This window comes from Oryzias latipes, chromosome 4, assembly GCF_002234675.1.
Source record: "Oryzias latipes chromosome 4, ASM223467v1".
NCBI classification, from domain to species: Eukaryota; Metazoa; Chordata; class Actinopteri; order Beloniformes; family Adrianichthyidae; genus Oryzias; species Oryzias latipes.
Genome location: NC_019862.2, coordinates 5527652 through 5554738, shown reverse-complemented (window position 1 = coordinate 5554738; position 27087 = coordinate 5527652). Strand labels below are relative to the sequence as shown.

The window sequence follows — 27087 nt, the reverse complement described above, 5'->3', positions numbered from 1 at the left end:
TTTGAAAATGTAAATGGTTTATTTAAAGCAAAGTAAAATAGTACAGAAACCAGACAAATAACAGAAATTTATATCTAAAGGAAATATCAAACATAGGATAATTGATCATGAAACTGATTGGAAAGAACACATACGTCCTCATGCACTAGTAAAATTATGGCAGAGGATGTGTCCATTATCAGAAATCAAGGCACCTTCCAGAAGCAACCAACATCCATTTCCCGTCGGCCGGTTCAGGCTTCCATGGCATGGGTTTATTTTTAAACATGCACATAGCTCTTTTATAACCCAACCCCTGCTTTGCTTTAGGTTTTAACTTGTTTGTTTGTTTGTTTGTTTAATTTCCTTTACCTAAATTATCATTGTCCAGTTCTTACTTTCTGATCAGTTATTCATACTTTACCAATACAGATTCAGGTCATTAAAAAATCTACAAGTATCAATAATCATAATATTTAGGCTAACCTATAATTAGGTAAATAGATATTGATTGAAAAATCATCATAACATCTACAGAACAAGTTTTAAAAAATATGTGCAGGGTATTAATGTGATGTCATGAAAGCTGATGTGTTTATTTAGATTTTTTCTGATTATTTTTGTTGACGGTAAAAATAAAACGTAAAGGATCATCCAAACCAGCAGGTGGCAGTACTGTAACTATCCCATCGAATCGCAAAGCTTTTCAACGGGAGGAAATTTGGCCTTAGCGCTTGCTGTAGTGCTATGTAAAAAGTTGGCGGGCTTTGGGGTATTTTAGAGCCGGTATCTGCTGTCCGTGTATTCTGTTACTATGCGTGTTTATCGAGTCCGTAGCCATTTACAGCCTCGCGTCTCGCGGCGCTGAGGAGGAGGACCGGAGGTCATGGTGAGTAAGGTGCGTGATAATTCCTCGGGTGAGCCCAGGTAACTAACCGCCGTTTCTCCACAGAGGAGGAGCCTCGCTCCCAGCCAAGTGGCCAAACGGAAGCACGCGGACGATTCCCGCGAGGATGTCACCTGGAGTCCGAGTGTAAGAGCCGGTCTAGGGTGGGGTTAAAATCTGCTGGAGTTTTTCTCCCTCACAGAAATAGGTCGAGTTTGAGCCAGACGAGTGTTCTGCAGTTTATACTTTAGCTTTACCGTTGACGCAGCACTTTCTGAAACTGAAAAAGAAACGTCATAAACAGATCAAGATGACATCACGACTCCCAACAGAAACACACATTCCAACGCCAGAATACGGATTTGTAGTAGTAGCACTTCACATTCCAGCTGAGGTTAGGAATATGATGGAAACAGTCAATTCATATATAAATCCATTGGTCAATTAAAGGTTTGTGTGAAATCTTAAAAGCTCCAATCAAAATTGTGTTTCTACATGTTCTTCACTTCTTGTGGCATTTTTCTCATAATGGAGGACATCTGAAGAAAATTAAACTCAACATTGCATTTCTGAGTATTTTTTTTAATTCAAATTGTTGTGAATCAGGACTAGATGAATGAATGCCGATTGTAAAAGAGCTTATTTGTGACGTAGAGAATTATACACTGGGCTGCTCCGCTCCATTCTGATGCATCTGATCTATACAAACGGATCTATGTACGTCTTTGTTTCCCTCTTCTGAGCTGACATCTGACTCAAAACTGTACGGCTGGATAGCTCTGTTATAACTCAACATTTCTGTTGCAATGGTAGTGTTAAGTTGGGGGGTGTGAGGGGCTGTAAGCTGGCAGGAGAGAGTGTAAACAGAGAGCTCTCAGAACAGGGAAGGGAAGGGGGGCAACGTTTCTCTGTGCCAACAATCAGAAGTGAATTTCTAATGAACTACTGCTGCTCTGCAGAACCTTGGTTCTAGAAAACGATGCAGGTTTTTGGATTTTGGCAAAAAAGCGACATAATCATAATTAAAAGGCCACTGGAAACGCTTGAAAAAATAGATCACAAGGTGATCGGAGTGGGACTTGATTTTGTGGAATAGAAGAAGAGTTGCAGCAGCACCACTTTATAGTTTGCATTTTATTTAAATCACGTCTTTACCACTGATGTGATTACCGTACATCCACCAACACTGATCTTCACAGCAGCTGTCCACATGAATACAGGGATCACATTCTAAGACACGTTTCAGATGTTTTTGGCATTTTGACGACGTGTAGCTGAAAGTTGGGAGAGGAGACGCCATTCTGTTTATTATTGTGACATTGGTACAGATGGTGGTGTGAAGCTGGTTGCTATGGAAACCCTTAGCAGTAGTTGAGGATTGTTAAAGGTGTTGATGCTTTAAGCTTGGTTTATCTTCTGTTCAAGTCAAAACAGAAGAAGCTTTTACTTCTCCTTTTAGTTCCGGCAAATCTGTTTCTGAGAAAAGCAGATGTGGGATTTTTTTTACCTGCAGAAGAAGTGCGTCTGACGTGTTTCCATAAACAATCGTTTCACCGTGATGTTTGGTTGTTTAGTGGCCTTCATGTTGTGAATATTTTTGTTTTCATAATTAATCTGATAGATCTAGTCTTTCCTCTTAGTGTGACACATTCCTCTCTTCTCCATCACTTTGTGATGCAACACCGTGGTCTCTGTTAGTTATGAAGGTTTCCCTAATCTAACATGAAATGGGGCATCTTTCAATGAGTGCAGTGGTGTCACCTGATCTGAAAGTTGGTGCTTCAGCAGGTTAGTAGGTCTGACCAACTAAACATCTGAGCAATAGGGTCGGTGGGCCTCCATCTGTTTGTCATTAGCTATCTACGTTCACACTGCAGGGCTTAATGCTCAATTCGGATTTTTTCAAAAAATCCGTATTGTTTGCTAGACCGTTCACATTTCCAAGTAAATCCGAACTTTTGTGATCTCCAGTGTGACCGTGACACGACCCAAACGAGACCCGCATGCGCAGAAGCCAGAAGAATACTCAACGGTGAACGACGTCACTTGTTGTTTGCGGAGCAAACGTTAACAATGGATGTCAACAACAGTGTTGTCAAAAGCGGAGCTCTTTTTGTAATATTAAATTTATTTTCACGAAGGAGCAGCACAATTACAATCTTCTCATTTTAAGAAGGCATTGGAGTCGGGATCGTCTGTACCCACTGTAGTGGAAGAGGAATGTGTTTGTGTTGGGGCCGCGCCCCCGTGTGTGTGCAAGCGCGTGCCGCGATAGAGAATAGGTGGGGGGGCAGTGTGGGCGCGCATTCATGTTGTGTGTTACGGAGGACGGTAATAAAAGGTTTCCCCCAGAATAAATGCTATGGACTCTTTATTAACCCGTTCTGGAGAATCTAAGGATCAGAACAGGGAGGAGGAGGAGGATCGCCTCGGGTCCCCCGCGCTTCTGACCACGTTCGGGAAGGGGAGAAAGGAAAAAAAAAGTTATCGCGGGAAAGGTTCAACACCACGCTCTGCCATTTAGCTGGAATCTTTTTCAAAAACCGCCCAGTTGCAATAAGAGCCCTGGAGTTTGGCTTGAAAAGAGCATTCAGCCCAAATATTAATCCAATCAGTGACCTCCCTTCCCTTCCACTGACTGGTCTCAGCAGCATCGTCCACCATGGTTGATGTTTACGTTCTCGTTCCCGCCTACTTCAACGCAAAATGATGACGTTTGTTGCGAGTCGATGACGTACAGTTCGGAATCAAGTCGCCTGGCCGGTCAGACGGCGGTCGCAATTGAAAAGAACGGCTACAATTCGGAATCAGGCCGGCAAACCCACGGGGCCTGGGTCGCAATTGAAAAGATCGGATCTGTGTCATTCAGACTGTCATGAAAAGATCGGAATTGGGCCGCTTAGGGGCAAAAAATTCGGAATTGGGTCGTTTCAGCCTGCAGTGTGAACGTAGCCAATGATTCACTAGTCTGGCGCCTCCAGCTTTGACGGTCGTCACTGACAGATGCTTGTTGTTTTGAAACCACAGAAGGACAAGAGGAAAAGAAAAGAGGAGGAGCCGCCTCCCAGAGAACCTCTATGTCAGCTGAACCGGCCTACGTGCACGGATGCCGACAAGCATGTGAGTTTGGTGATTTTTGGCGTGAATTCAGGGTCGGGTCCTGACTGGGCTCACCTGCTGCTCTGCCTTTCTGCAGGAGGCTTTCATCAGAAGCATTCTCTCAAAGCCCTTCAAAGTTCCCATTCCCAACTACTGCGGTAGGTTTTCTGCCTCGCCTGGATCTCGTCACATCGAAACCTTTCCTAATTGTCATCTCTCTGAACCACTTCAGGCTCGCTGGGAATCAGGGCTCTGGGTCTGAAACGATCCGGGGTGAGGAAAGCCCTTCATGACCCGTTCGCCGAAGATGCTTTGGTGCTTTACGAGCCCCCGAATCTCAGCGCCCACGACCTGATCCGAGCAGACAAGTATGTTCATTGCGGTTTTCCAGATCCTGTGAGATTGATTTGGCAGGAATAAACCTCCTCTGAGCACATTCTGGTGCTGCTGTGCTCTTGGCATTCTGACAAAAAGGATCACTTTCAACAGTTCTTTAAAGGCGGAAGAACAAAAATCTTCAAAATAAAGTTTGGTCTGAGAGCATGTAGAGATGTTAAGTAAGTCTGACGAAGCTCAGGGAGCCCTGAAAAACATGCACGCTGTCGTCTGGGGTCATGTAAAGGTTACCCACTCTCAAAGATCACAAATAACTTTCCAGGAGTCACAACGTCCCCAAAGGAGCCCAGTTTTCAGCTCAGTCATTGAATGTGTGAGAGAACTGGACTGAGAAGGTGTGATGTCACAGATAATAACTTACTTCTGGCTTCAATCAAATGAAGACAGTTCAGTCGCCTTTTTGTTGTGATGTTGGAGCCAGATGTTGTCATTAAGCAGTGATTCGTCTGAGTCAGTATTTCTATGGCAACCACTCTCGCCAATCATGATTGAGGTTGTTGAAGGCCACACCCCCCACCCCGTGAAAGCGAGCTACAGGGGAGCACCTACTTTTATTGAGTCATCTGATTGGTCAGTTTATAACTTGAATAACTTGCACTACAGCAAAAAATGCCAAGAAAAAAAAGAGAATCGTCAACATCATTTCAAAAAAATAGGAATGGTTATTCTGACAATATGACTAACAGCTGTTTATTTCTCAGTCCCTCCTGGAATTGGTGATGTTGCGATCGCAACTATTATTGCAAATTGAAGCAAACCCCGTGAATTGTTGCACTCCTGCAGCTTTACATTTTCACCACTACTTGACCAATCACCCGTGACAACAGTCATGGGGGAGATGTTGCTTCGTTTCCGGTGTGGCTCCTTCCTGACAGCTGCGTCAACACAGAACACAGCAACACAAAAATGTAAAGACACTGAGAGACATGGATCAGCCCCTTAAAGCCTTACTCTTCCTCTGCCAGCGACTCACCATCAAATGGAAGAGGAAGATTCTGTGGAGGACATGTAGATCTGAGGCTTGATCTGTTTATATAAGTTTATAATTTTTTCCTACAGAATGTCATTTTTCTCAAAAGTTTGTTTTAATCTATAAACAAATATTTGGGTTATTGTGGGCTGGGAAGACCAAAAGTTCATTTGGTTTTCACAGTTCTATTTGTGTTAAATGACATTACAATGTTGTAAATGGGGGATGGTGCAGTATTTTTCTAGTGCACATATGACAAATAAAAAAGAGTTGGTAAATAGGAATGTAAAGTTTATTTCATACTTTAAATGTTTGAGGTGCTTTCAAAAACAAAGAAGAAAATATTGCAACTTTTCATCAAAGCTGCCACAAAATCTGGCATTTTAGGCTGCAATAAATGACTGCCGCAAAATCCTGGAGGGTCTGATTTCTATGTAGCAGTCTATGGGATTTAGGCTTCTTAGATTCAGCAGGCACTTCCTGTGGCCCACTTCCCATTGGGCGGTCAGTTTGTCCTAATATACAGTTGCTGAGCTCAGCGTGCTGAAATTTAGAGCCACATTCCTTCAAGTGTCTATGGATTGTTTCCCAGATGCTTTTTTGCATTGATCTGAAAAGGGTCAAACTACAGAGCCTCTATCGGTAGATCTGTTCCTACGGTCCTATCAAAGTTTTCTGTTGGTCCTTGTGATCCAGTAAGTTGTTCTCTTAAAGTTAAATTTTCTGTTTTCTCGTGGATGTTTCAGCTTCCTCTGTTTTCTTCTGCAGTCTTTGCTGATCCAAACCTGGACAGTCTGTGCTGAAGCTCTTCAAGCTTTATTTGATGCTTTAGCAAGACCTCAGTTGTGGTCTGGAACTTAGTTTTTCCCACAGTCTCACCTTGTCCGGCCTCTCCAGCAGACTGATTTCTGGTGTTGTGTTTGCCACACATTGTGTCCCTGAAACAAAGAAAACCTTTCCTTGTTTGTTTGTTTACAGAGACAAACTTCCTGTTCATGTTGTGGTGGATCCTGTTTTGGGAAAAGTGCTGCGACCCCATCAGAGAGAGGTACCCAGAGAGAGGCTGGTGCTGCTGACTGCTCGGCTGCTTCAGACTCAGCGTTTGTCTTCTCCTTTGAGGGGGTGCGGTTCCTGTGGGAGTGTGTGACGGGCAGACGCATCCCAGGCTCGCATGGCTGCATCATGGCGGATGAGATGGGTCTGGGGAAGACGCTGCAGTGCATCGCCCTCGTGTGGACGCTGCTGCGCCAGAGCCCCGACGGCAAGCCAGAGATCGATAAGGCCATCGTGGTGTCGCCCTCCAGTCTGGTTCGGAACTGGTACAACGAGGTGGGGAAGTGGCTGGGGGGGCGAGTCTCGCCAGTGGCCATTGACGGGGGCTCCAAGGAGGAGATTGACAGGCAGCTGGGTAAGACGGTAGTTTTCTTTGTCACCTGAATCTCATATCTTCTCACAGTTTGAAGATCCTGAACATGTTATAACCCTTTTACCAGAGGAGGGTTGGCTCCCGTGTTGACGGATCATAACTCGTCAACCGTTAACGCAGTTAACTAACTGAATCTGAAGCAGAGAAAAGCAGCTAGCACTGATATGCAACACTTTGTTAGTGATTTGTAAGTGAATCTGAAGAAAATGAGTAGCTGAAGAGTTCACAAAAAGTTTTAAGAACTGTATTAAAGGGAAAGGGGGGGTCTGTATGTTTCAGTGAACTTTGTCTCCCAGAACGGCTTGAGGGTTCCCACGCCGATCCTCATCATCTCCTACGAGACGTTCCGGTTGCATGCTGCCGTTCTGCACCGCGGCAGGGTGGGGCTTGTGATATGTGACGAGGTACTGGAGCCACTGAAAACCCCAATCCCAGCGGTGTTTTAAAGAGATCCAGGCTTGTAAATGAAAGACAAAAAACATTCCTCTGTTTTCTCTTAAGCTCCACGCCATTTACAAAGAAGTCAAGTTTTTGTAGACTTTTATCAAATCATGTTGCCTCTCAAATGTTTGAACCATGATGCCGTTGTTTTCTTATTTACTGTCTTACACATCTTACTACTTGACGCTTCATGGATTGCCTCCATGCATCGCTGTGGTTTGTGCTGCAGGGACACAGACTTAAGAACGCTGACAACCAGACATACCAAGCCCTGAACGCCATGAAGGCCCAGAGAAGGGTCTTGATCTCCGGCACCCCCATCCAAAACGACCTGCTGGAGTACTTCAGCCTCGTCCACTTCGTCAACGCTGGGATTCTGGGTAAACGGCATCGCGTCGGGAAGCATCAGGGTCCGGTTAGCCCTTCTCTCTGATTCCCTCTGCTGACGTTTCTCTGCAGGCTCGGCGCAGGATTTCAAGAAGCGCTTCGAGCTGCCCATCTTAAAGGGCCGGGACGCTGACGCCAGCGACGCAGACCGGCGGGCGGGGGAGGAGAAGCTGAAAGAGCTCATCGGGATCGTCAACAGGTGAGGACGGCCTGCGTCTTGGCGAACCCCACCCCAGGAGCGACTGACCTGTCCATTCAACTGTTCACAGGTGTTTAATCCGGAGGACGTCGGATATCCTGTCCAAATACCTGCCTGTGAAAGTGGAGCAGGTGGTGTGCTGCAGGTGAGCTACTGTCTGACAGCAGGTACGGTTCATGCTCCTCCCAACAGGAGGCAGCCATACACCTCGAAGCTGCAGCCATGAAGAAACGACAGCTACAGCCCCAGGTCACGGAGAAGGGGGGGGGCGTCTATGCCAGACAAACTCTGATGCAGGCCGCCCAAATAAATAAATACGATGCAACACTTATGAGTTACAATATAACTCATAATTTGTAAACTAGTGAGTTGAGTAGCCTGCAGCTAAAAACAGAAAACCTTTTTTAAAGAACAATTAAAACAACCAAACTTATAAAAGTGGCAGGTATATGTGTATTAAGGAACTACAGTCACTTATTCCTACAGTGAGATAAAAAAAAAGTGTGTCAGTCACAAGTTGTCCCAGTTTAAAAATCTGTAATGTTTATCATTGTTGCACTTCAACTGTGAGAGATGGAATGCAGAAAAATCATCCAGGAAACCTGGATGATTCTGTTCCTCACAAACCTCTTTCTTCTTCTTCAAGAGGTTCTTCAATCCTCCTCTGGTTAAATGTATCGATGTCACCTGTTTGAACTGGGTATCTGTAGGAAGACGCCTGTCCACACCCTTAAACAGTCAGACTGCTACCTCTCCACCATGACCAAGACCAGAGAGCTGTCAAAGGTCACCAGGGTCAAGATTGTAGACCTGAACAAGACTGGGAACAGAGAAGAGATCAACTGTAGAAGCAATTATGAGAAAATGGAAGAAATACAAGATCACTGACAATGTCCCTCTGCCCGGTGCTCCATGCAAGATCAAATCTGGAGAACTGTGTGGAAATGGTCCAGACGTACATGGAGGAATTGGTCAATGACCTGAGGAAAGCTGGAACCACGGTAACAATGGTTTCTAGATTCCTTAGTCCTCCAACAGTCCTCCTGCTAAAGCCAGTACATGTGAAGCCAGCACACTTAACTTGATCACATGATCCTGAATGAAAGTCTTTGGTGTAAATGCTTCTCACCGTGTTTGGACGGGGAACCCGGCTGAGTTGCATCTCAAGAACACCATACCCAACTGTGAAGCATGGGGGTGGAAACATCATACTTTGGTTCTGCTTTTCTGCAAAGCGGCCTGGACGACTGATCTGTAAAAATGGAAGGACGAATAGGACCGTATATGGAGAGAATTTGGGCAAAAACCTCCTTCCATCAGTGAAAGTTTTGAGGAAGAAACGTGTCTGGATCTTCCACAATGACAATGATCCAAAACACACCAGAGGGCAATGAAGGAGTGGTTATGTAAAAATGGTTTCCAGGTCTGGATTGGTCTAGCCAGTCTCTGGAGATCAATGAGAATTTGTGGATAACCGTCCCAAAACATCACAGCTCTTGAGAAGATCTGCATGGAAGAATAGACCAAAATAGCAGCTACAGTGCAAACCTAGAGAAAACGATAGACAACCTTTGATCGGTCATCGAAACCAGGATAAATTACAAAATCTGGGGTTGAACTTTTGTTATTGAACAAATACTGTGAGAACTGAGTCTTTTCTTCTTTCAGGTGACTTAGTTTGCTTCAGTCTGATTTTCTTCTAAGAGGATTTTAAAGTTTGAGTGATTGAAACTAAAAACCTTCCGCCCATTCAGACAGCTCTTTAGCAGATAGAACTGGTTTTGTCCTAATGAGTTTGTCCAGAGAGGATGGGATGAATTTCTCTCACCTGAATGATTGGTGTTGGTGTGTCTGTGCTGCCCCATGCAGGCTGACTCCTCTGCAGGCGGAGCTCTACAGGCTGTTCCTGCGGCAGGCCAAACCTCTGCAGACGCTGCAGCAGGGCAGCATGAACGTCTCCTCTCTGTCCTCCATCACGTCCCTCAAGAAGCTCTGCAACCGTGAGTTCTGGATCAGCGAGCAGCACAACTCAAACTCAGAAACTAAGATCAAAATATGAAAACGGTTTGATCAAACCAAATCAATTTGATAAGTAAATCAAAGCTGCAGCACTGCTATAGATGCCAACGCCCAACATCAGGGCAGCACTTAAATGTAAAGCTGAGTTTAAACAAGTTGCTTTTGAAAACAAGTCCAGATTCTATGAAACGTTTCTAAAAATAATTTTTAAAAGCTCTATCCCACAGTTGGGGAAATGTAAATGCATTACTTTGGCAAAAATTGTTCAGATGCAGAGCATTGTGGTCTAGATTCACCAATCTAGTGAGCAATGATGCACAGCGGAGACTTCTGGGAAATTTCTAGAGCGCTTGATTTTGGAATTGTAGATCCAGACAGCACTACAAAATGGCGAACACACTAGTGCACTATGGAGTGTGTTGTGAAGGAATTCGGACACAACCTTTCTCTTTGATGGCAGATCCAACCCTGATCCATGACAAGTGTGTGAGTGGGGAGGAGGGCTTCGATGGCGCTCTGGATCTGTTTCCTCCTGGATACAGCAGCAAGGAGGTGGAGCCTCAGCTCTCTGGTGAGAAAACATCAACGAGTCGGTCTTACAAATGCTTGACTATAGATCACAGAAACCCCAACCTGCAGCTGAGCTGATTCCGACTGTTGCCCACACTCTGGCACCCCCCTGTGTAGCTGCTTGGTGTCTTCTGAGTTTGTGCTCTAAAGTGCAGCTGGAGCAGACGTGTTTCTTTTTGCTTTTGAAGAAGTGAACTCTCGCTGCAGAAGGACATGTTTTGTAGTTCATTTTGTTCTCATTTCAGGGAAGATGCTGGTTCTTGACTACATCCTGGCCATGACGAGAACAACCACCAGCGACAAGGTGGTGCTGGTCTCCAACTACACTCAAACTCTGGACCTGTTTGAGAAGCTGTGCAGATCCAGAAGGTGCTCTGTTGTTTACGCACAGCTGAGTGCGCCGCAGGTGATGAGTCAGTAAAGTCCCAATGCCCCCTCCCCCAGGTACCTCTACGTGCGACTGGACGGCTCCATGTCCATCAAGAAGAGGGCCAAGATGGTAGAGCGGTTCAACAGTCCGTCTGTGAGTGGAGCTTCCCTTTGAGCTGTACTGACGCTGAGACGTGGTTCTCATTAGCACGCGACTCTGTTGCAGAGCCCAGACTTCATCTTCATGTTGAGCAGTAAAGCTGGAGGGTGTGGCCTCAACCTGATTGGCGCCAACCGCCTGGTGATGTTCGATCCAGACTGGAACCCGGCTAACGACGAGCAGGCCATGGCCCGGGTGTGGAGGGACGGCCAGAAGAAGACCTGCTATGTTTACAGGCTACTGACGGTCCGCGCAGAGACTCTTTATGCATAAGACACAGAATTCAAATATCTGAACTTGTGCAAAAAAAACGTGCAGTGCGTCAACCAATCAGGGACTCCGCTTTGGCCTGTTACATGTCGATGTCGTGATCAGTGGGTGGAGTCCAAGACCAACATGGAGGAGAATCTGATCGTTGTCCTTCTGAACTTTGATATTTTTCTTGTTTGCATCAAGACATTAATTCAAAGTTCCTCTATTTTTAAATTCCTCAGACAACAATGTTCTGTTGTCTACATTCTAAAAATAACCTGCCATCGTTGAGATCTGCCGAGTAGGATGAATGTTTATAGGCTGTAAAACGCCTCACACACATGAACATTTTCACACGTTTTTCCTCTAAACTCTCAAACCTTCATAGAAAATTAGGTCCAGTACTATAGAATGAAACCAAAGATCTGATCACGATCAGAGATTTCTGTAGATTTGACAAACTGAACACATTCTGTACAGGAGACACGGCACGGAGGAGATCGATTAAGCATTTCAGCAGCCAATCCAGAACACATTACGCTGTGAAAGAAATGAAATTCCAGAAGAACTAGAGCAATGTGGCTTAATGGAAATGTGACTAACAGATCTCAGGATTATCTCTTTGCATCTCTGTTCTTCTCACTTAAGCTGATCTCAGCGTTTAGTTTTTCGGTTTCTAAGGACGGCCCTTTGCTGCAGCTCAGCAGTGAATTTCTCCTGCTTTTCTCTGACAGACGGGAACCATTGAGGAGAAGATCCTGCAGAGGCAGGCTCACAAGAAAGCTCTGAGCAGCTGCGTGGTGGACGAGGAGCAGGACGTGGAGCGCCACTTCTCACTGGGCGAGCTACGAGAGCTCTTCACGCTTAACGAGGAAACTGCTAGTGACACGCATGACAAGTACGTCCTACTTACTAATGCCAATTGATGTTTTATCCAACTCTGCATCTTTATTTTATTTCTAGAAGAGCTTTCATTTGTGGAAGTTGCTCTAGGAATGAATCTCAGAGAGCTTGCATCAAACCAAGGCTCCGACTTTCATGGGTTTTAATGTCCTGGAGTTTCTCAGCCCAAATCCTTTCTGCCTGTTGAGTAGACGTGGTTTTCTGCAGCTGGTTTAGACCTTAAAACAAACTTTTTCTGAAGAGATGACGCTGCTACCAGAACTCTGTGTTCTGAGGTTCTGCTGAGGCTGTGTGGTCCAGATACGATCATCCTCTGTCTAATATTAATAATAATGATGTTCAGAACATCCACATTTTCCTTTTTCTGTGCTCTTTAAAGCTGCACTCTAATCTGAATGCTGTTGTAGTTTTTTTTTTAACTTGATCTTATAGCATTTTTTTGATGATGGAGGTCATAATATTAAGAAAATTCAGAAGTTTTTTTTACCAAAATCATGGTGAATCAGGAGCAGATGAAAAAATGCTTGAAAAGCATGTCATTCCTACGTACAACTAGAGTAGAAGCTCCATTCTGATCCATCCACTGACAGACGACTAGATCCATCTACGCCTTTGTTTTTATTCATCTGAGCTGGAATCTGGATCTAAAACGTACTGCTGGACAGCTCTGATGTTGCTCGCCATTTTTTGCCCCGCTAATGTTAGGCTTGGGGGTGTGAGGGGCTGTAAACTAGCGGGAGAGGAGAGTAGTGGGCTTATGGTCCCGCTACACTCTTTGTTTACGCAATCACCATAAATCATCTGATTCTGACGTGGAAAAGAGGCTCCGCCCATCAGTCCCGCCGGGCGCAGCTGCTTCTCTCTGCTTCAGAATCCGCTGGAGTTACGTAAACAGTTGAAGGGTTTTTGTAGTGAAAGAATAGAAACACTGGAGCTAAAGCTACGGCTTAATCTGTCATTTTCCAGATGTTTTGCAGCTGCAGGGGGGGCCCATTTCCCTCACTCTCTGCTCCCTCTGACATTCTGCAGGTTCCGCTGTCGGCGCTGTGTGAATGGCAGGCAGGTCCGGCCCCCTGCGGAGGGGGCGGACTGCACCAGCGACCTGTCCCAGTGGAACCACTGCTTCGACAAGAGGGGCCTGCTGGACCCGGTTCTGAAGGCTTCCTGGGACGCCGCCGTGTCTTTTGTCTTTCACCAGCGCTCTCACGAGGAACAGAGGGGGGCCGCGTAGCAGGAACCTGGGACTGCTGTGCACAAAAGTCTGTGGTCCGGGTTCTGTGCAGAGGTCCACTCTGCCTTGCTAAACAGAACCAAGTTCTTTCAGTCCCTAGGAGCTCAGGCAGTTGCTGTGTTCGACCCGGTTCTGTTGTGTGATGGTGAACCAGCACTTGTGCATGCTGGGATTAAATCTAGTTATTGCAAAGGGCCAAGTCCGCTGTAACAGAAACCAAACCTCGCGTTAGTATCCGAGTTCTTGAATGATCTCATTTTTGGGGAGAACACAAAAACAATCATAATTCCAAAAATGAGAAATCGCAGAGCAGGTTTAAAAATTATCATCTGGACAACCAAGTCCAGATGATGAGCTGAGAAAAAGGAATCCACACAGATGGACGAAAGAACAGTGAGACCCAGGGGGCCGTTCAGTTTCCCAGGAAGCTGCAGAGATCTGTTTCTTTTCAAAAAAAGGTGGTGCTGGGACTGATGGTGCTGCCATGTTAAGCCAGACCTGCAGGGGGGGTTCTTCTATGGACAGATGAGGAATGCATCCACGTCAGAGAAATATCTGGAATCCCTCCATTAAATATTATTCACTCTTTTCTTTGCTTTATTGGACAATAATTTACAGGAAAAAAATTGAATTATCTTTATTCAGCGCTGCTGCTGCTGCAGCTGCAGCTGCAGCTGCTGCAGGAGGATCTGTGCGTTTTCAGGCACAGATTCTGTTTAGTGTGATTTTACAAAATAATTGCTGTGTATTTTTGCTGTAATATATTAAAACATGAGATTGTGTAGCTGCTTGGTTTCTTTTGTTTTTTGTTTGCTCTATTCTGCTTCATTGTCACTCAAAAATGAAGACATCAGGATTCAAAAATGTCGTGTGTCTGGGATGTTTTCTTTTTACGTGAAATGCTTTTGAAGAAAACCACACCATCATAACCTCTAGAGGGAAATGTCACATTATAGAGGAGTGGCTGGTTTCCACCTGCACTCCTTGGACAGGTAGATGTTACAATCTGATTTTAACAAAATCAGGTGAAATGAGAAATGTTACCAGTACAGGATTTGAGAAATGTCCACAAACAACAATCACGTGATTGTCTAGCTTTTTGATGCAAGTAATCAGATACTTCTCCTCACAAAACCACTGAATTCTGCCCCCTTGTGGTTCTAGTTAGAATGATTATAGCACTAGGTTAAAAAATATGAAAATATTACCGGTTAATAGAATTTTTTTCATCTTTCTGAGAAACAAACTTGTGTAAAAATAAATGTAATCACTGTGTTTTAGAAAAGACACAAAACTGAAGGTCAAACCTACTTAGATACTTCCTGATCCAAAGAGCCTCTGGCTTTTATGCTGAAGCTCTTGATGGATCCAGCCACCAGTGGCAGAGAAAGATGTGGAACCTAGTTTGCCCATTTATAAATTGTTTAAAGATTTGTGATTGATCATTTTTAATCAAATGGATTTGTTTATATATGTAGTGCTTTAACGTATTTTGTTGGTAGATAAAACAGATTTTGGGTGTAAATTTAACGTGTTTTTTGTTTAGAATGGTCAAAACGCCTCGCCACTTGACTGTGTGTTGACCGGTTGGGGTCTACAAGTAACAGCAGACACACCTGGGCTCGGTCCAGAGTGACCTGGAACATGGTCGACACCTTCACCTGAGGGAAACACTCCAGCATCTTTTCTGAGAGGACCATTTTCCCCACAATCCTTCGCGGTCACTAGATTGAGGGATAACTTGCGATTTGTGATAATAGCAGCAAAAAGGTTGAAGACATTTAAACGTTTATTTAATAAACATGAGACATTGCATATTGATGAGCATAAACGAACAAATGTAAAAAATGCCAGATTTTAGCCATAATGTTCCTCTGGCAGGTCGATGGGAGTGAAGATGCAGACATATGTGCTCCACCTGTCTTTCTAGTTCACATTTTGACTAAACTGCTCTAGGCTGCACACAGAGCGCTTATTTGTTTGTTTTTAAACAACTTTATTACACAAAATGGAAGTAAATACAGTACAAAACACAATTTTACAAAATAAAATTCAAATACGCCAGGGGAGCATACATATAACATGCATTTTACGCAGAAACATTCAAGACTCTACAACTTTCATTCATGTAGCTTTCTGGTTAAGGCTTTTGGAGATGGAGATGCATTTCAGTTTGTTTGATTAATATGGGGAAGGAAATAGAAGATGATGAGCATTTGCATATATGGATATACAATTTAGCAAATATAAACCAAATATAATAAGATTAATAATGTTTTGTTTTTTTTCAGTCCACATTTTTACCATGAAAGCCAAAAATTATATGTTCCAATGTCAGAGAGGTTGGGGTAAAAATGTTCTTTGATAAATTCTAAACACTTTTTCCAAAGAATTCTGCTTTCAGTACAGTTTGCAAAAAAGATAGTTAATTGAACAGTTGGACTTTAATGTATCTAATTGTTTGTAGTCGATAAATGTTTATAACTTCAAGATGACGTCACATCCGCCGTTTAAATTGTTGCAGGGAAGGCGGAGTCTCCTTTTTTTGTTTGAATCTCTCCTGCTGCTCCTGCAGTCTCCGCAGGAACTCGTGATGTTCACCGAGGTGTCGACCATCGACAACATGTTATAGGAGAACTCCAGCACCTCATGGGTCTCCTCTACGAAGAAGGTTCACGAGTGGGCGCGCTTGTGTCATGTGATCCCCGGACAAGAGCACGCGGTTGATGCGGACCTGTGGCACGTGAACTAACCATGTTCAGGTGTGCTCGGAAGCCGGAAAACCCGGAGCGGTGGAGCCTCAAGGAGTGCTGTCTGCGGGCCGTGGCGCTTCATTTTCCTGCGATAACAAACACAGCTGTTCTCGGTAAGACTTCGCGCATGCGTAGACAGTGTGTGCTCTGTAACGTCAACTACCTTTTTCTGAGACATTTTCCTGTCTCTCACCATGATTGATCTACTTAAAACGTTTATGTACAGTGGGTTACAAAATAAGTCAATTATTTATTTTAAGTATTTATCACGGATGGATACTAAGAACTTTGTTGTTTGTTTTGCATTTACAAGTCAGTCTAAACCAGAACTCTGCAACCTGAGACTCCAGAGCCACATCTGGTTATTTTACCTCTCTCTCTGTAACTATCTGGATGAATAGAAATACAATTATTGATTAAAAAAAGATGTATATTTACATTTCAGCCATCTGATCACTACCTGGTGATGAATTGCATTCACTGGTGGGGCAGGAGGCCAGACAGACTTGGCAGGCCCAAACATTGTGAGGGTCTGCTGGGAACCTCTGGCTGCAAGGAGGGGAGCAGTTTTCTGCAGGTGGGGAGCGTTGACTTCCCCTGGGGACATTGTTGGGAGGTGGAAGAAATGCATTGAGGAGGTTTTGTGGGAGCTGCTCATCCAGTCCATATGTGTTTCATGAATTTGGAGAAGGCAGTCGACCGCGTCCCCCGTGACGTCCTGTGGAGGATGCTCTGTGAGTATGGGGTCCGGGGAGCCTTACTGAAGGCTGTCCGGTCTCTGTAGAACTCTAGCGGGAGCTTGGTTTTGCATAGCCAGCTGTAAGTCAGACCTGTTCCCAGTGCATGTTGGACTGCAGCTGGGATGTCCTTTATCACCGGTTCTGTTCATAATCTGAAGTCTAAATGGGGTTGAAAAAGCTTTCATCCTAAAATTAAGAAAAGCATGAAGAAAGAAAAAGATGGAGAAAATAAAGTGAAAAAACAGATTTTCTAGGCACAGCAAGGAGCCAGAGGGGGTCTGGTTTACGGACCACAGGGTTTCCTCTGCTCTTTGCAGATGATGATGTCTTGTTGGCTTCATCAAGCCAGGACCTCCAGCATGCATTGGGGCGGTTTGCGGCAGAATGTGAAGCAGCTCAGAGGAGGGTCAGCTCCCAATGGGGCTAGGGGATTACACAAAGAAGATCTGTAATCTGGTTTTGGTCCTTCAGGTGGGATACCCACAGTATTGCAATCGAATGACTCATTAAGGTCACCCAGGGAAAGTTTAGAGTAGAGATGGTGCTCCTCAACATCAGGAGTAGATTTTAAATTCTGAGCATAACTTTAGTAAAATGTTGGACCTTTTAAGCTTTGTTTACAACTGTAAAAAGTTTGAATCACATATTATCTTATACTGCTAAACTCTGTTTAGTTGTTGTGATTAAGGGGAGTTGCTATTGAATCTTACACCATCTAAGTCATTTTTTACATTCAGGTTAACGGCAGTACTGAGTAAATAAAACTTTAAATAAAATGAAATAAAACCACTTTAACCACAAAACGAAACATTTGTTGTTGTTTTTACCCTCAATCGTCTCATTGTTAATTTAACAATTAATTTTAATTCAAGATTACAAATTTGTTTTAATATAAAATTTAAGCTTACAAGTGGGCTTTTACAATATTAGTAAGAACAGTAACAACCCATTTTTGGGCAGGTGTGATGCAGCGGTAGGGCAGTCGAGCCATGATCGTTAGATTGCAGGTTCGATTCCCGCCTTGCACACCAATGTGTCGAAGTGTCCTTGGGCAAGACACTGAACCCCACCTTGACTCTGGTGGAAGGTTGGCGCCAGTGTTCGGCAGCGTAGCCGCCACCAGTGTGTGAATGTGTGTGTGTGACTGCGAAGCAGTTTGGGCCTTGTAGGTAGAAAAGCGCTCTACAAGTACATACTATTTACCGTTTACAATTTCTTCTTCAAAAAATGTGTATTTCACCACAAACCAAGTGGACCACAGAATCAATCTCTTGATACTTTTCTCTTAAACTCATGTCACAGTATGAGTGAATTTCCAAATAATCATGTTGCAACTATTGACACCAATCAATTTTGTTCTTTAATTGACAGTTCTAAAAAAAGGATGTTTGTAGTTACTAAAGAACTGAGTTAAAAGCTGCTGAATTTGAATCCATCGTTAAAACTAGATTAATATTGATATTATTATTATTATTATTATTTAATTGTCTTAGGCTGGTGTCAATAATGCAACTGCTAAAAGTTCCACTCCAACTTCCACTCCTATGCTCAAGCCTCCTAACGTGTCTCTTTAACAGATCTTCCCACAGGTCTTCTTCAAGATCTTCTTCCTCACCTGAACATCTGCCAGCTGGATGATATCCAGGCCTCCCTCAACCACAAAGGTTTGTGCTTGCCTTCAGTGTAAATGCTAAAGTTTGTTGGACGTGCACACGCTGACGTCTCCTTCTGTCCTCCATCAGGTCTCTCCACTTACTCTGCGTGGCTTGCAATTCTGAGAGAAATGAGCGGCTTCAACCATGTAGGTGTTGCAGCTTCCTCCACGGTAGGGTCTTGTTGGGCGTGTACCGATGTGACGTGTGTCTGCTGTGATGTTTCAGGCCGTGGACTTCCCCTCAGAGGAGACAGCCAAGCGTGAGGTCATGAGGTTACTTTTCCAGATTGTTTTTTATTCTGCGGGCCGCAGCATCCCCCGCGCAGCCTCAAACGTGGACCCCTCGCTGCTCCTTCATACCTCAGCAAAGTCTGCAGACCATTTGATCGTTGGAAAAGGCTGCAAAGACATTGAGCGGCTGGTTTCTGAGTGGCGCCCCCTCCTGAAGATGCTTGAGGAGCGTGTCAAAAGGGTGGGCGTCTCTGAACCCACATGGCGCTCAGAGACAAAGACCTGGGCCACGTGGTTCGTCATTCACCGCCTGCTGGACCACGGCGTCGCAACAGAGCTGGTCGTTTATTCCCACTGTCCCACGATACTGGCCAGGCTCCTCCAAGGGAGGGGGTCCCAACTAGTGGACCCTGAGCAAGGGGGGGGGCTGCCGGGTCCATGTCTTCAAGGCAGACGTTCAGAGAGTCGGTGTGGAGATGCTCCACCTTGCAAACAGTCAAAAATGGAGACTGTGAGCATGGAAGGGGGGTGCTGCGGAGACCCAACCCTTCCTTTGGAGCCTAAGTTTCTGTGTAGTTCTCAGTTGGAGGCCTGTCCTCGTGGTAGGATCCATCATCTGGAGGTCCAACAATGTAAACCTGAATCTCTCAGGATCCTGACGTCGGTCATCCCCACCTTCTCCAGCCTTCGTTCCCTGACCCTCCACAGCGTCTGTGCGTCTGCTGCTAATGCGATGGGGTGGGGGGTGGGGGGACAGGCAGTGTTCTAACCATTCTATGTGCTGTGCAGCATCGTTCAGGAAGGAGGACATGTTGGACTTGGCCTCAGCACTGCGCCAGCGTTCTTCTGCCGCGCCCATTACTCAGCTGAACGTGGGTGCCCTCCCTGATGCTAAACTCATAGCCGTCCTGCTGGACTCCAGCCCGTCTCTGAGGTCACTGCACGTGGACATCCAAGCTGCGGTCCGGGGACCTCCCGGCTCTCTGGTTCCTCCCAAGACTCCTGAGCCACAGCTGCCAGGTACACAACTCCACCGGTCCTTCTGGACTTTTATTTTCAGATTTGCAGAAGCATCAAGGCCTTTAGTTTGATGGTGAAGAACATTATCAAGGTTCTTCTGATAGATGTTCACCTGCAGGAAAGCTTCGAGTCAGATGGGGGGGTCTCCAGCTGACAATGAAGTTTGGGGTGACCTCTGTCTCACATGTCTCTAGCGGAGCTTCCTCTGGAAGAGCTGACGGTCCAGGTGAGCGAGCTGAGCTCAGACATAAGCGTTTTGATGTCGGTGCTGAGGCGCTTGCCACATCTCACCTCATTGTGTGTGGCTGGGATCAGGCTGCCCCTGCCCCTCCGTATGGACCAGCTGCTCTCCACCTTGACAGGTAAGATCAACTGGTGAGGAGAACACAGACGGGTCGTTCTGGCCGTGATCCTGCTGATCTTTCAGAGTGCAACAGCCGCCTGAGGAAGCTCCACCTGAAAGACCTGAAGCTGTTCGACTGTCTGCCTGAAGTCCTGGAGCTGCTGAGAGGCTGCAGGCTGGAAGGTAGGAGTGGTTCTGAGCAAAGAGGGCCCCATTCAGTCTGTGTGACCCCCACAGACTTTAGAGGAGGTTTATTGATTAAAAACACAAATTTAGTCAGATTTCTTGAATCTTTTATTGCCATGACAGCTTTTAATTGTACTGATCCTCCCAGCAGCATTTTGATGGATCTTTTTTAAACTCTCACCTGGTATCCTTTCTGTCAGAACTCGGCCTAATCGACTGCAGACTTTTGGAGAGAAGCGCCAACAAGGATCAGACTCTGCAGATGCTAGTGGACACTCTGAAAACGCTGCCGTCACTGCACACGCTCAGACTGGCTCGGAACCGGCTGGGTAAGCCTCCAGCTGAGTTTCAGCTTCTCTGTTCAGTTTTAACCTCTCTAACCTTGACTCTAAATGGAAGAGTTTAGGAGGGCCGACAGAAGAATTTCTGACTGAACGGTTTAACAAGACCTTGTACATAGTTAGAGGATGTCTGAGGAATGGAGGAGAAATGTTCTGATGTCCCTTTTTTAGAAGAAGGGAGACGTGCAGAGTTGTGGAAACTTCAGAGGAATTAAGCTAATAAGTCAATGTGCATGCAAAAAATGTTTTAATGTTCCTGTAGAAGGTCAGAAGGAGCTGCACCATGTCTTTGTAGATCTACAGAAAGTCTTTGACATGATCCAGAGAGAGGAGCTGTGGTTTGGATAAGAAAGTCTAGAGACAGAGAAAAACGTTGGATATGTTGGACATTAATGAGAGCTGGAAGACAGTGGTGAGATGTACTGTTGGTGTGACAGAGGAGTTCAAGATGGAGGTTTGACTACACCAAGGATCAGCTTCTTGTTTCTGTGGTGATGGACAGAGTGACAGGTGAGTTTATCAGGAATCTCTGTGGATCATGATGTTTGCAGATGACATTGGGATGTATAGTGAGAAGCAGGGAGCAGGTGGAGGAACATCTAGGTGGAGGTTTGCTCTGGAAGAATAAACATCAGCTGCAGCAAGACTCTGTGTTATCTGTGTGTAAATGAGAGGAACTCAAGTGGAACAGTGAAGTTACAGGAGCAGAGGGGAAGAGGGGGGGGGCTGTTGTTCTGGTCAATAGTCCAGAACAACAGAGTGAGGGAAAGAGGTGAAGAGCCATGTGCAAGCAGGATGGAACAGGTGGAGGAAGGTTTCAGGTGTGATGTGTGACTAAAGAGTGTCATCAAGAATGAAATGAAAGGTGTAGAAGACTGCAGTGAGAGAAGCCATGTTGTTGGTTTGGAGACTGATTCAGAGACAGGAGGCAGAGCTGGAGGTAGCAGAGATGAAGATGATGAGATTATCTTTGGGAGAGACCAGGATGGATCAGGAATGAATCCATCAGAGGAACAGATCATGGTAGATGTTCTGGAGATAAATGCAGGAAAGCGGGTGGAGATGGTTTGGACACATTCAGAGGAGGAACAGTGGTGATGTTGATAAACGGATGCTGAGGTTGGAGCTACCAGAAAAGAGGTCTAGAGCAGTGTTTTTCAACCAGTGTGCCGCGGCACACTAGTGTGCCGTGGGAGATATGGTTATCCTCACCAAGATGGCGCCGAGGATGGTCGCCCTGGTGCTAGTGTGCTCTGCGTTATTGTTATTGTTCGTAAATCGTGTGTCAGCGTGCTCTTACACCCGTGAAGAGCTTCTTACCATCAGAACTTCAACTCCGTCAGATTTACTACCGGTTTTTTTGGCAGCTGCGGCAGATTTAGTCCACTTTTTAAGAGCAAAAGTGAGACGCCGGAGGAGAGGGAAGCGCGCGGGAGTGCTCGTGCGTCTCCGGAGAAGGGGCGCACGTTCGCCCTTACCTGGAATCTTCCTCTCCAACGTTCGCTCACTCAGCAACAAAATGGATGAACTGGCACTGCTGATGCGTCGGAACAGGGACTTTTCTTCCTCTTGTGCCCTGTGCTTCACGGAGACGTGGCTCAATGAGCAGATCCCGGACTGCGCGCTTCATTTGGAGGGATTCCAGCTTCTCCGCGCGGACAGACATCGGGGCTTCTCGGGAGGAAAGTCCAGAGGTGGAGGTGTCTGCTTTTACATCAACAACGCCTGGTGTTCGGATGTGACTGTAATCTCCACGCACTGTTCTCCTTCGGTGGAATACATCTTCACTAACTGCAAACCATTCTACTCCCCACGCGAGTTTGCTTCATTCATTCTGGCCGCTGTTTACATCCCGCCGAGCGCGGACGTGCATGAGGCCCAGCGCGCGCTCGCGGAGCAGATTCTCTGTGTGGAACGAACTTTTCCGGACTCTTTAATCATTATCCTCGGGGATTTTAATAAAGGGAATCTGAGCAAGGAGCTCCCTAGATACAAACAGTTTGTCAAATGCCCAACAAGAGAGCAGAACACGCTGGATCACTGCTACACAACAGTCAGCGGGGCTTACAGAGCCGTGGCCCGCGCGGCTCTGGGCTTCTCGGACCACGGCCTGATTCACCTCATCCCCGCATACAGACAAAAGCTGAAGCTCTCCAAACCAACAGTGAGGACTTCCAAGATGTGGACCAGCGAGGCTGTGGAGGAGCTTCGCACGTGTCTGGACACAACGGACTGGGATGTGTTTAGAGCTGCCACAGACAGTTTGGATGATTACACAGACACTGTGACGTCATACATCCAGTTTTGTGAGGACAGCATCATCCCAACAAAAACCAGGGTTACTTATAACAATGATAAACCCTGGTTCACACCCAGACTGAGACAGCTGAGGAAGGAGAAAGAAGCAGCCTACATAGCAAAAGATAAAGAGAGCTATAAGGCTGCTAAGTACCAGTTCTCAAAGGAGGTGGAACAGGCGAGAGCTCGGTACAATAAACGCCTGGAAGACCAATTCTCTGTCAACGACGTCACCTCTGTTTGGAGAGGGCTTAGGCAAATCACGAACTACAAGCCCAGAGCCCAACATGCTGCTGACGACCTACAACTGGCTGAGAGGCTTAACACCTTTTATGCCAGGTTTGAGGTCCCACAACCCTCCTCCTCCCCCCTCACTGAACAGGTTTCCTCAACAACTCTGGTGCCACTTTCCTCCCCCACCACTATCACTGAGGACAGTATGACCCCCCCAGACCACCTCTCCCCCACCACTGTCCTCTCAGTGACAGAAGAGGAGGTGCTTAAGCTTTTCCGGAAGCAAAACCCACGGAAGGCTCCGTGTCCGGACGGCATCTCGCCTGCCACCCTGAAACACTGCGCAGGCGAACTGGCAGCGGTCTTCACAGACATTTTCAACACCTCCCTGGAGGCCTGCCACGTCCCAGCCTGCTTCAAACTGTCCACCATCATCCCTGTCCCCAAGAAGCCCCGCATAACTGGCCTCAATGACTACAGGCCTGTGGCACTTACGTCTGTAGTCATGAAGTCATTCGAGCGTCTGGTCCTCCCCCACCTCAAATCCTTCACCTCCCCCCTCCTGGACCCTCTGCAGTTCGCCTACAGAGCCAACAGGTCTGTAGACGACGCTATCAACCTGGCCCTCCACTTCATCCTGCAGCATCTGGACTCCCCGGGAACCTATGCTAGGATCCTGTTTGTGGACTTCAGCTCTGCGTTCAATACCATCCTCCCCTCTCTGCTCCAGGAAAAGCTCCTCCAGCTCAACGTGCCTGACTCAACCTGTAGGTGGATTACTGACTTCCTCATGGACCGGAGGCAGTGTGTGCGGCTGGGGAAGAATGTCTCCACCACCCAATCTATCAGCACAGGAACTCCACAGGGCTGTGTACTTTCCCCTCTACTCTTCTCCCTGTACACTAACTGCTGCACCTCCAGCCATGACTCTGTCAAACTGATCAAGTTTGCAGATGACACCACCCTCATCGGACTCATCTCTAATGATGATGAGTCTGCCTATAGGAGGGAGGTGGACCGGCTGGTGTCGTGGTGCAGCATCAACAACCTGGAGCTGAACACTCAGAAGACAGTGGAGATGATGGTGGACTTCAGGAGAGTCACAGCCCCCTCACCCCCTCTCATCCTGACAGACTCTCCCATCACCATTGTGGACTCTGTCTGTTTCCTCGGCACCACCATCACGCAGGACCTCAAGTGGGAGCCGTCCATTTGCTCTCTCCTCAAAAAGGCCCAGCAGAGGATGTATTTCCTGCGGCAATTGAAGAAAGCCCGGCTGCCGGCCCAGATGATGGTGCAGTTCTACACGGCCATCATTGAGTCCATCCTCACCTCCTCCATCACCGTGTGGTACACTAGTGCCACAACCAGAGACATTAACAGGCTACAGCGTATTGTGCGCTCAGCAGAGAAGGTGATCGGCTGCAGCCTCCCATCTGTCCAGGAACTATATGTCTCCAGAACCCGGGGACGTGCAGGCCGGATAGCTGCCGACCCTTCCCACCCTGGACATTCCCTACTGAAACTACTCCCTTCAGGCAGGAGGCTAAGGTCCATCAGGACCAGAACCTCCAGACACAAGAACAGTTTCTTTCCCTCTGCAGTCAGACTCTTAAACGCCCTGTAACCCCCCCCCCTAAATTTCACGTCAATGTCCAACCAGTCACCAGCCCACTACCTGCACCTTGAACATTCTCAGTTGCACTGTTTTGACACTCCTTGCACTACTGACTCTATTTATATTTTTTGTTATGTCCATTGTGTAAAAATTTTGTTGCTTACTGTTCTTCTGTTTTATGTTGCACATTTGCACCGAAACAAATTCCTACTCTGTGTAGCTACACAGAATATGGCAATAAAAACCTCTTGAATCTTGAATCTTGAATCTTGAGATGGTCAAGTGTGCCGTGGAAAATTGCCCTCATTAACTGATCTAAAAACATTAACCATCTCCAGGAAATCAGCTCTTTGTTCATCCAAACAGGTCCTGATAAAACACTGAGTAGTTAGGAATATGAAAGATCATAAAATACTTATTTCTTTGTGTTTATTTGATTCTATTAAAGACATTTTGATAAGAATGACGGCACCGTGATTTACCTGCAGCTATAACTGTTTTCTGAAAAGTCCCGCAGCTTTTACTGTCTCCACGACTCCACCAATCATTCTTGAAGGCTTAATCACATGTCATCAGCCTGACCAATCAGAAGTGTTTAAAGTCTAAACTTCCTTGTTCCAATTTAGCTCATAACTCACTCATTTCCAACAAAAACACCAGCTAAAGCTCGTCTTTAGCGGTGTAGCTTTCCACAGAATCCGGTATCAGACCGTGGAACAAGTGAACAAAACCATGAAACTCAGAGACGCAAGTGTTTCTGCCGTTTTCTCGCCGTATTCACACTACATCTCCCATGATGCATTGGCTTAAAGGGACAGCGCCTTAGCGTACAATGAGTCGTCCTTGTTACACGGATTGAAACCACAACGAACATACAGTTTGTATGTAACTTAACTTTTATTACATCTTTTAGAAAAAACATCTGCAACTTCCTGCTTTTTCTGCCACAATTATCACAAAAATGCACGTCAGATTGTGTGTGTGTGTGGGGGGGGGGCTGTAGATCAAAACAGACTATGAGTTTCTGCTTTTTTTGGGGGGGGGGGGGCACGGTGTGCCGCGGGATTTTTGGCAAGGTTAAAGTGTGCCGTGGCTCAAAAAAGGTTGAAAAACACTGGTCTAGAGGAAGACCAAAGAGGAGGTTCATGGATGTAGAGGAGGACTTGAGGATGGTTGGTTTAAGGGAGGGAGATTCAGAGGAGAGGGTTAGATAGAATTTAGATGGTGACATCTAAAGGGAACTACTTAAAAGCAAAACAGGTTTTAGCTCTTTCAGTTTGGTTTCAGTCACAGGGTTTGATTTCAGATCATCGGTTTGGTTTCAGGATCTCATATAAGTTCTAGGCTTTTCACTCAATTTGGCCTGTAGGATTATTTTCAGTTTTCTCTTTTGTGTCTCAGCAGTTGAGTTTGTTTTTTGGCTTCTCAGATCTGTTTTAGCCTCTTATCTTAACTCAAAGTTTCAGCTTCTAGCAAACTTAGATTTCAGCGCAGGAAGTGCTCACATCACTTTCTGTTCACAGCTGGATCGGTGCGCGTCCTGGCAGAACTGTTCTCTGGACCCACGCTGAGCTCTCTGAAGCTACTTGACATCAGGTGAGTGAACTTTTCCCTCCATTATCCCAGCTTCTGGAATTAATATGCTTCCTGAAACATTGCTTCTGTCTTTAGCTTTAACTTTATTCAGCCTGCTGAGCTGCTGCAGTTTGCAGACCGACTGAAGGCCTGTCATTCTCTGCCTGGACTCATCCTGGATCTCAGGAAAAACCCAGCAGACCGTGACCCAGACACCTGGAAGGCAGCTATACTGAAGCTCCGCCCACTCACACTCCTGCAGGATATAGCCTGGAGCTCCTGGCTTATGATGGCGGACCATGTGGGCAACATGTAATCAAAGGGAGACTTATAAAGTTTGTGGATTCACAGTTAGAATCTTCAGCTGATCACAGAAGATCAGCCGATCAAAAATCAAAGAGCCAACACCAGTCAGATGTTTGAATCTTTTATTAAAGCAGACTCCCCTCACCTGAGGATGTTCTCCGTTTCTCTCAGCACAGTCCTGTGCAAAAACAACCAGAAACGAGCTGAAACTGACCTAAAGCTGAAAACGTGCTTCCATCACAGGCAGGACTTGCATTCATTTACAGTTTTGTTAGTTTAGCTTGAAGCTGTGAAGGAGCTGCCAGCTTCACGGTCTGCTCCATAACCTTCACGTGACACACGTGAACACAGACGTTAGCGCACACACCAGAGCGTGCGCAGACATGAGCGCGCTCAGACTCACAACGGTCCGGCCGCTGAGACTCCTCCTTCTGCAGCTGCATGAAGACACGAGAACATGAAAGGGATGTGAACAAGTGTGACCCCCTTCAGTGAAGGCTG

The 27087-nt window shown here is 46.0% G+C and overlaps 2 protein-coding genes across 2 annotated transcripts; both read left to right on the top strand.

Annotated features, from left to right (window-relative positions):
- The first annotated feature begins 696 nt into the window (after nucleotides 1-696).
- rad54l (RAD54 like) lies at nucleotides 697-14071 on the top strand. The gene is made up of 18 exons (XM_004067651.4): nucleotides 697-868; nucleotides 932-1012; nucleotides 3893-3985; nucleotides 4062-4122; nucleotides 4197-4332; nucleotides 6309-6378; nucleotides 6450-6738; nucleotides 7036-7160; nucleotides 7427-7577; nucleotides 7657-7783; nucleotides 7854-7928; nucleotides 9653-9783; nucleotides 10263-10373; nucleotides 10618-10741; nucleotides 10817-10895; nucleotides 10968-11147; nucleotides 11888-12051; nucleotides 13086-14071. Exons 1-18 carry the CDS (start codon nucleotides 866-868, stop codon nucleotides 13285-13287), a joined length of 2202 nt encoding a protein of 733 aa, XP_004067699.1. The 5' UTR covers nucleotides 697-865; the 3' UTR covers nucleotides 13288-14071.
- Nucleotides 14072-15763: 1692 nt separating this feature from the next.
- Nucleotides 15764-26735, top strand: LOC101156156. Its single transcript, XM_011473796.3, has 10 exons — nucleotides 15764-16153; nucleotides 18358-18444; nucleotides 18523-18581; nucleotides 18661-19378; nucleotides 19455-19685; nucleotides 19880-20047; nucleotides 20113-20211; nucleotides 20415-20543; nucleotides 26229-26301; nucleotides 26377-26735. The coding sequence occupies exons 1-10, from the start codon at nucleotides 16042-16044 to the stop codon at nucleotides 26594-26596; spliced, it is 1896 nt and encodes a 631-aa protein (XP_011472098.1). The 5' UTR covers nucleotides 15764-16041; the 3' UTR covers nucleotides 26597-26735.
- The last annotated feature ends 352 nt before the right edge of the window (nucleotides 26736-27087 follow it).

Excerpts from the sequence above, each read along its gene's own strand:
- rad54l (XM_004067651.4), top strand. Across the intron at positions 4,123-4,196 it reads TCCCATTCCCAACTACTGCG|GCTCGCTGGGAATCAGGGCT; the intron begins GTAGGTTTTCTG and ends GAACCACTTCAG. Across the intron at positions 7,578-7,656 it reads CGTCAACGCTGGGATTCTGG|GCTCGGCGCAGGATTTCAAG; the intron begins GTAAACGGCATC and ends GTTTCTCTGCAG.
- LOC101156156 (XM_011473796.3), top strand. The coding sequence starts at position 16,042 with ATGTTCAGGTGTGCTCGGAAGCCGGAAAACCCGGAGCGGTGGAGCCTC. Across the intron at positions 18,445-18,522 it reads GGCCTCCCTCAACCACAAAG|GTCTCTCCACTTACTCTGCG; the intron begins GTTTGTGCTTGC and ends GTCCTCCATCAG. Across the intron at positions 20,048-20,112 it reads GCTGCTCTCCACCTTGACAG|AGTGCAACAGCCGCCTGAGG; the intron begins GTAAGATCAACT and ends CTGATCTTTCAG.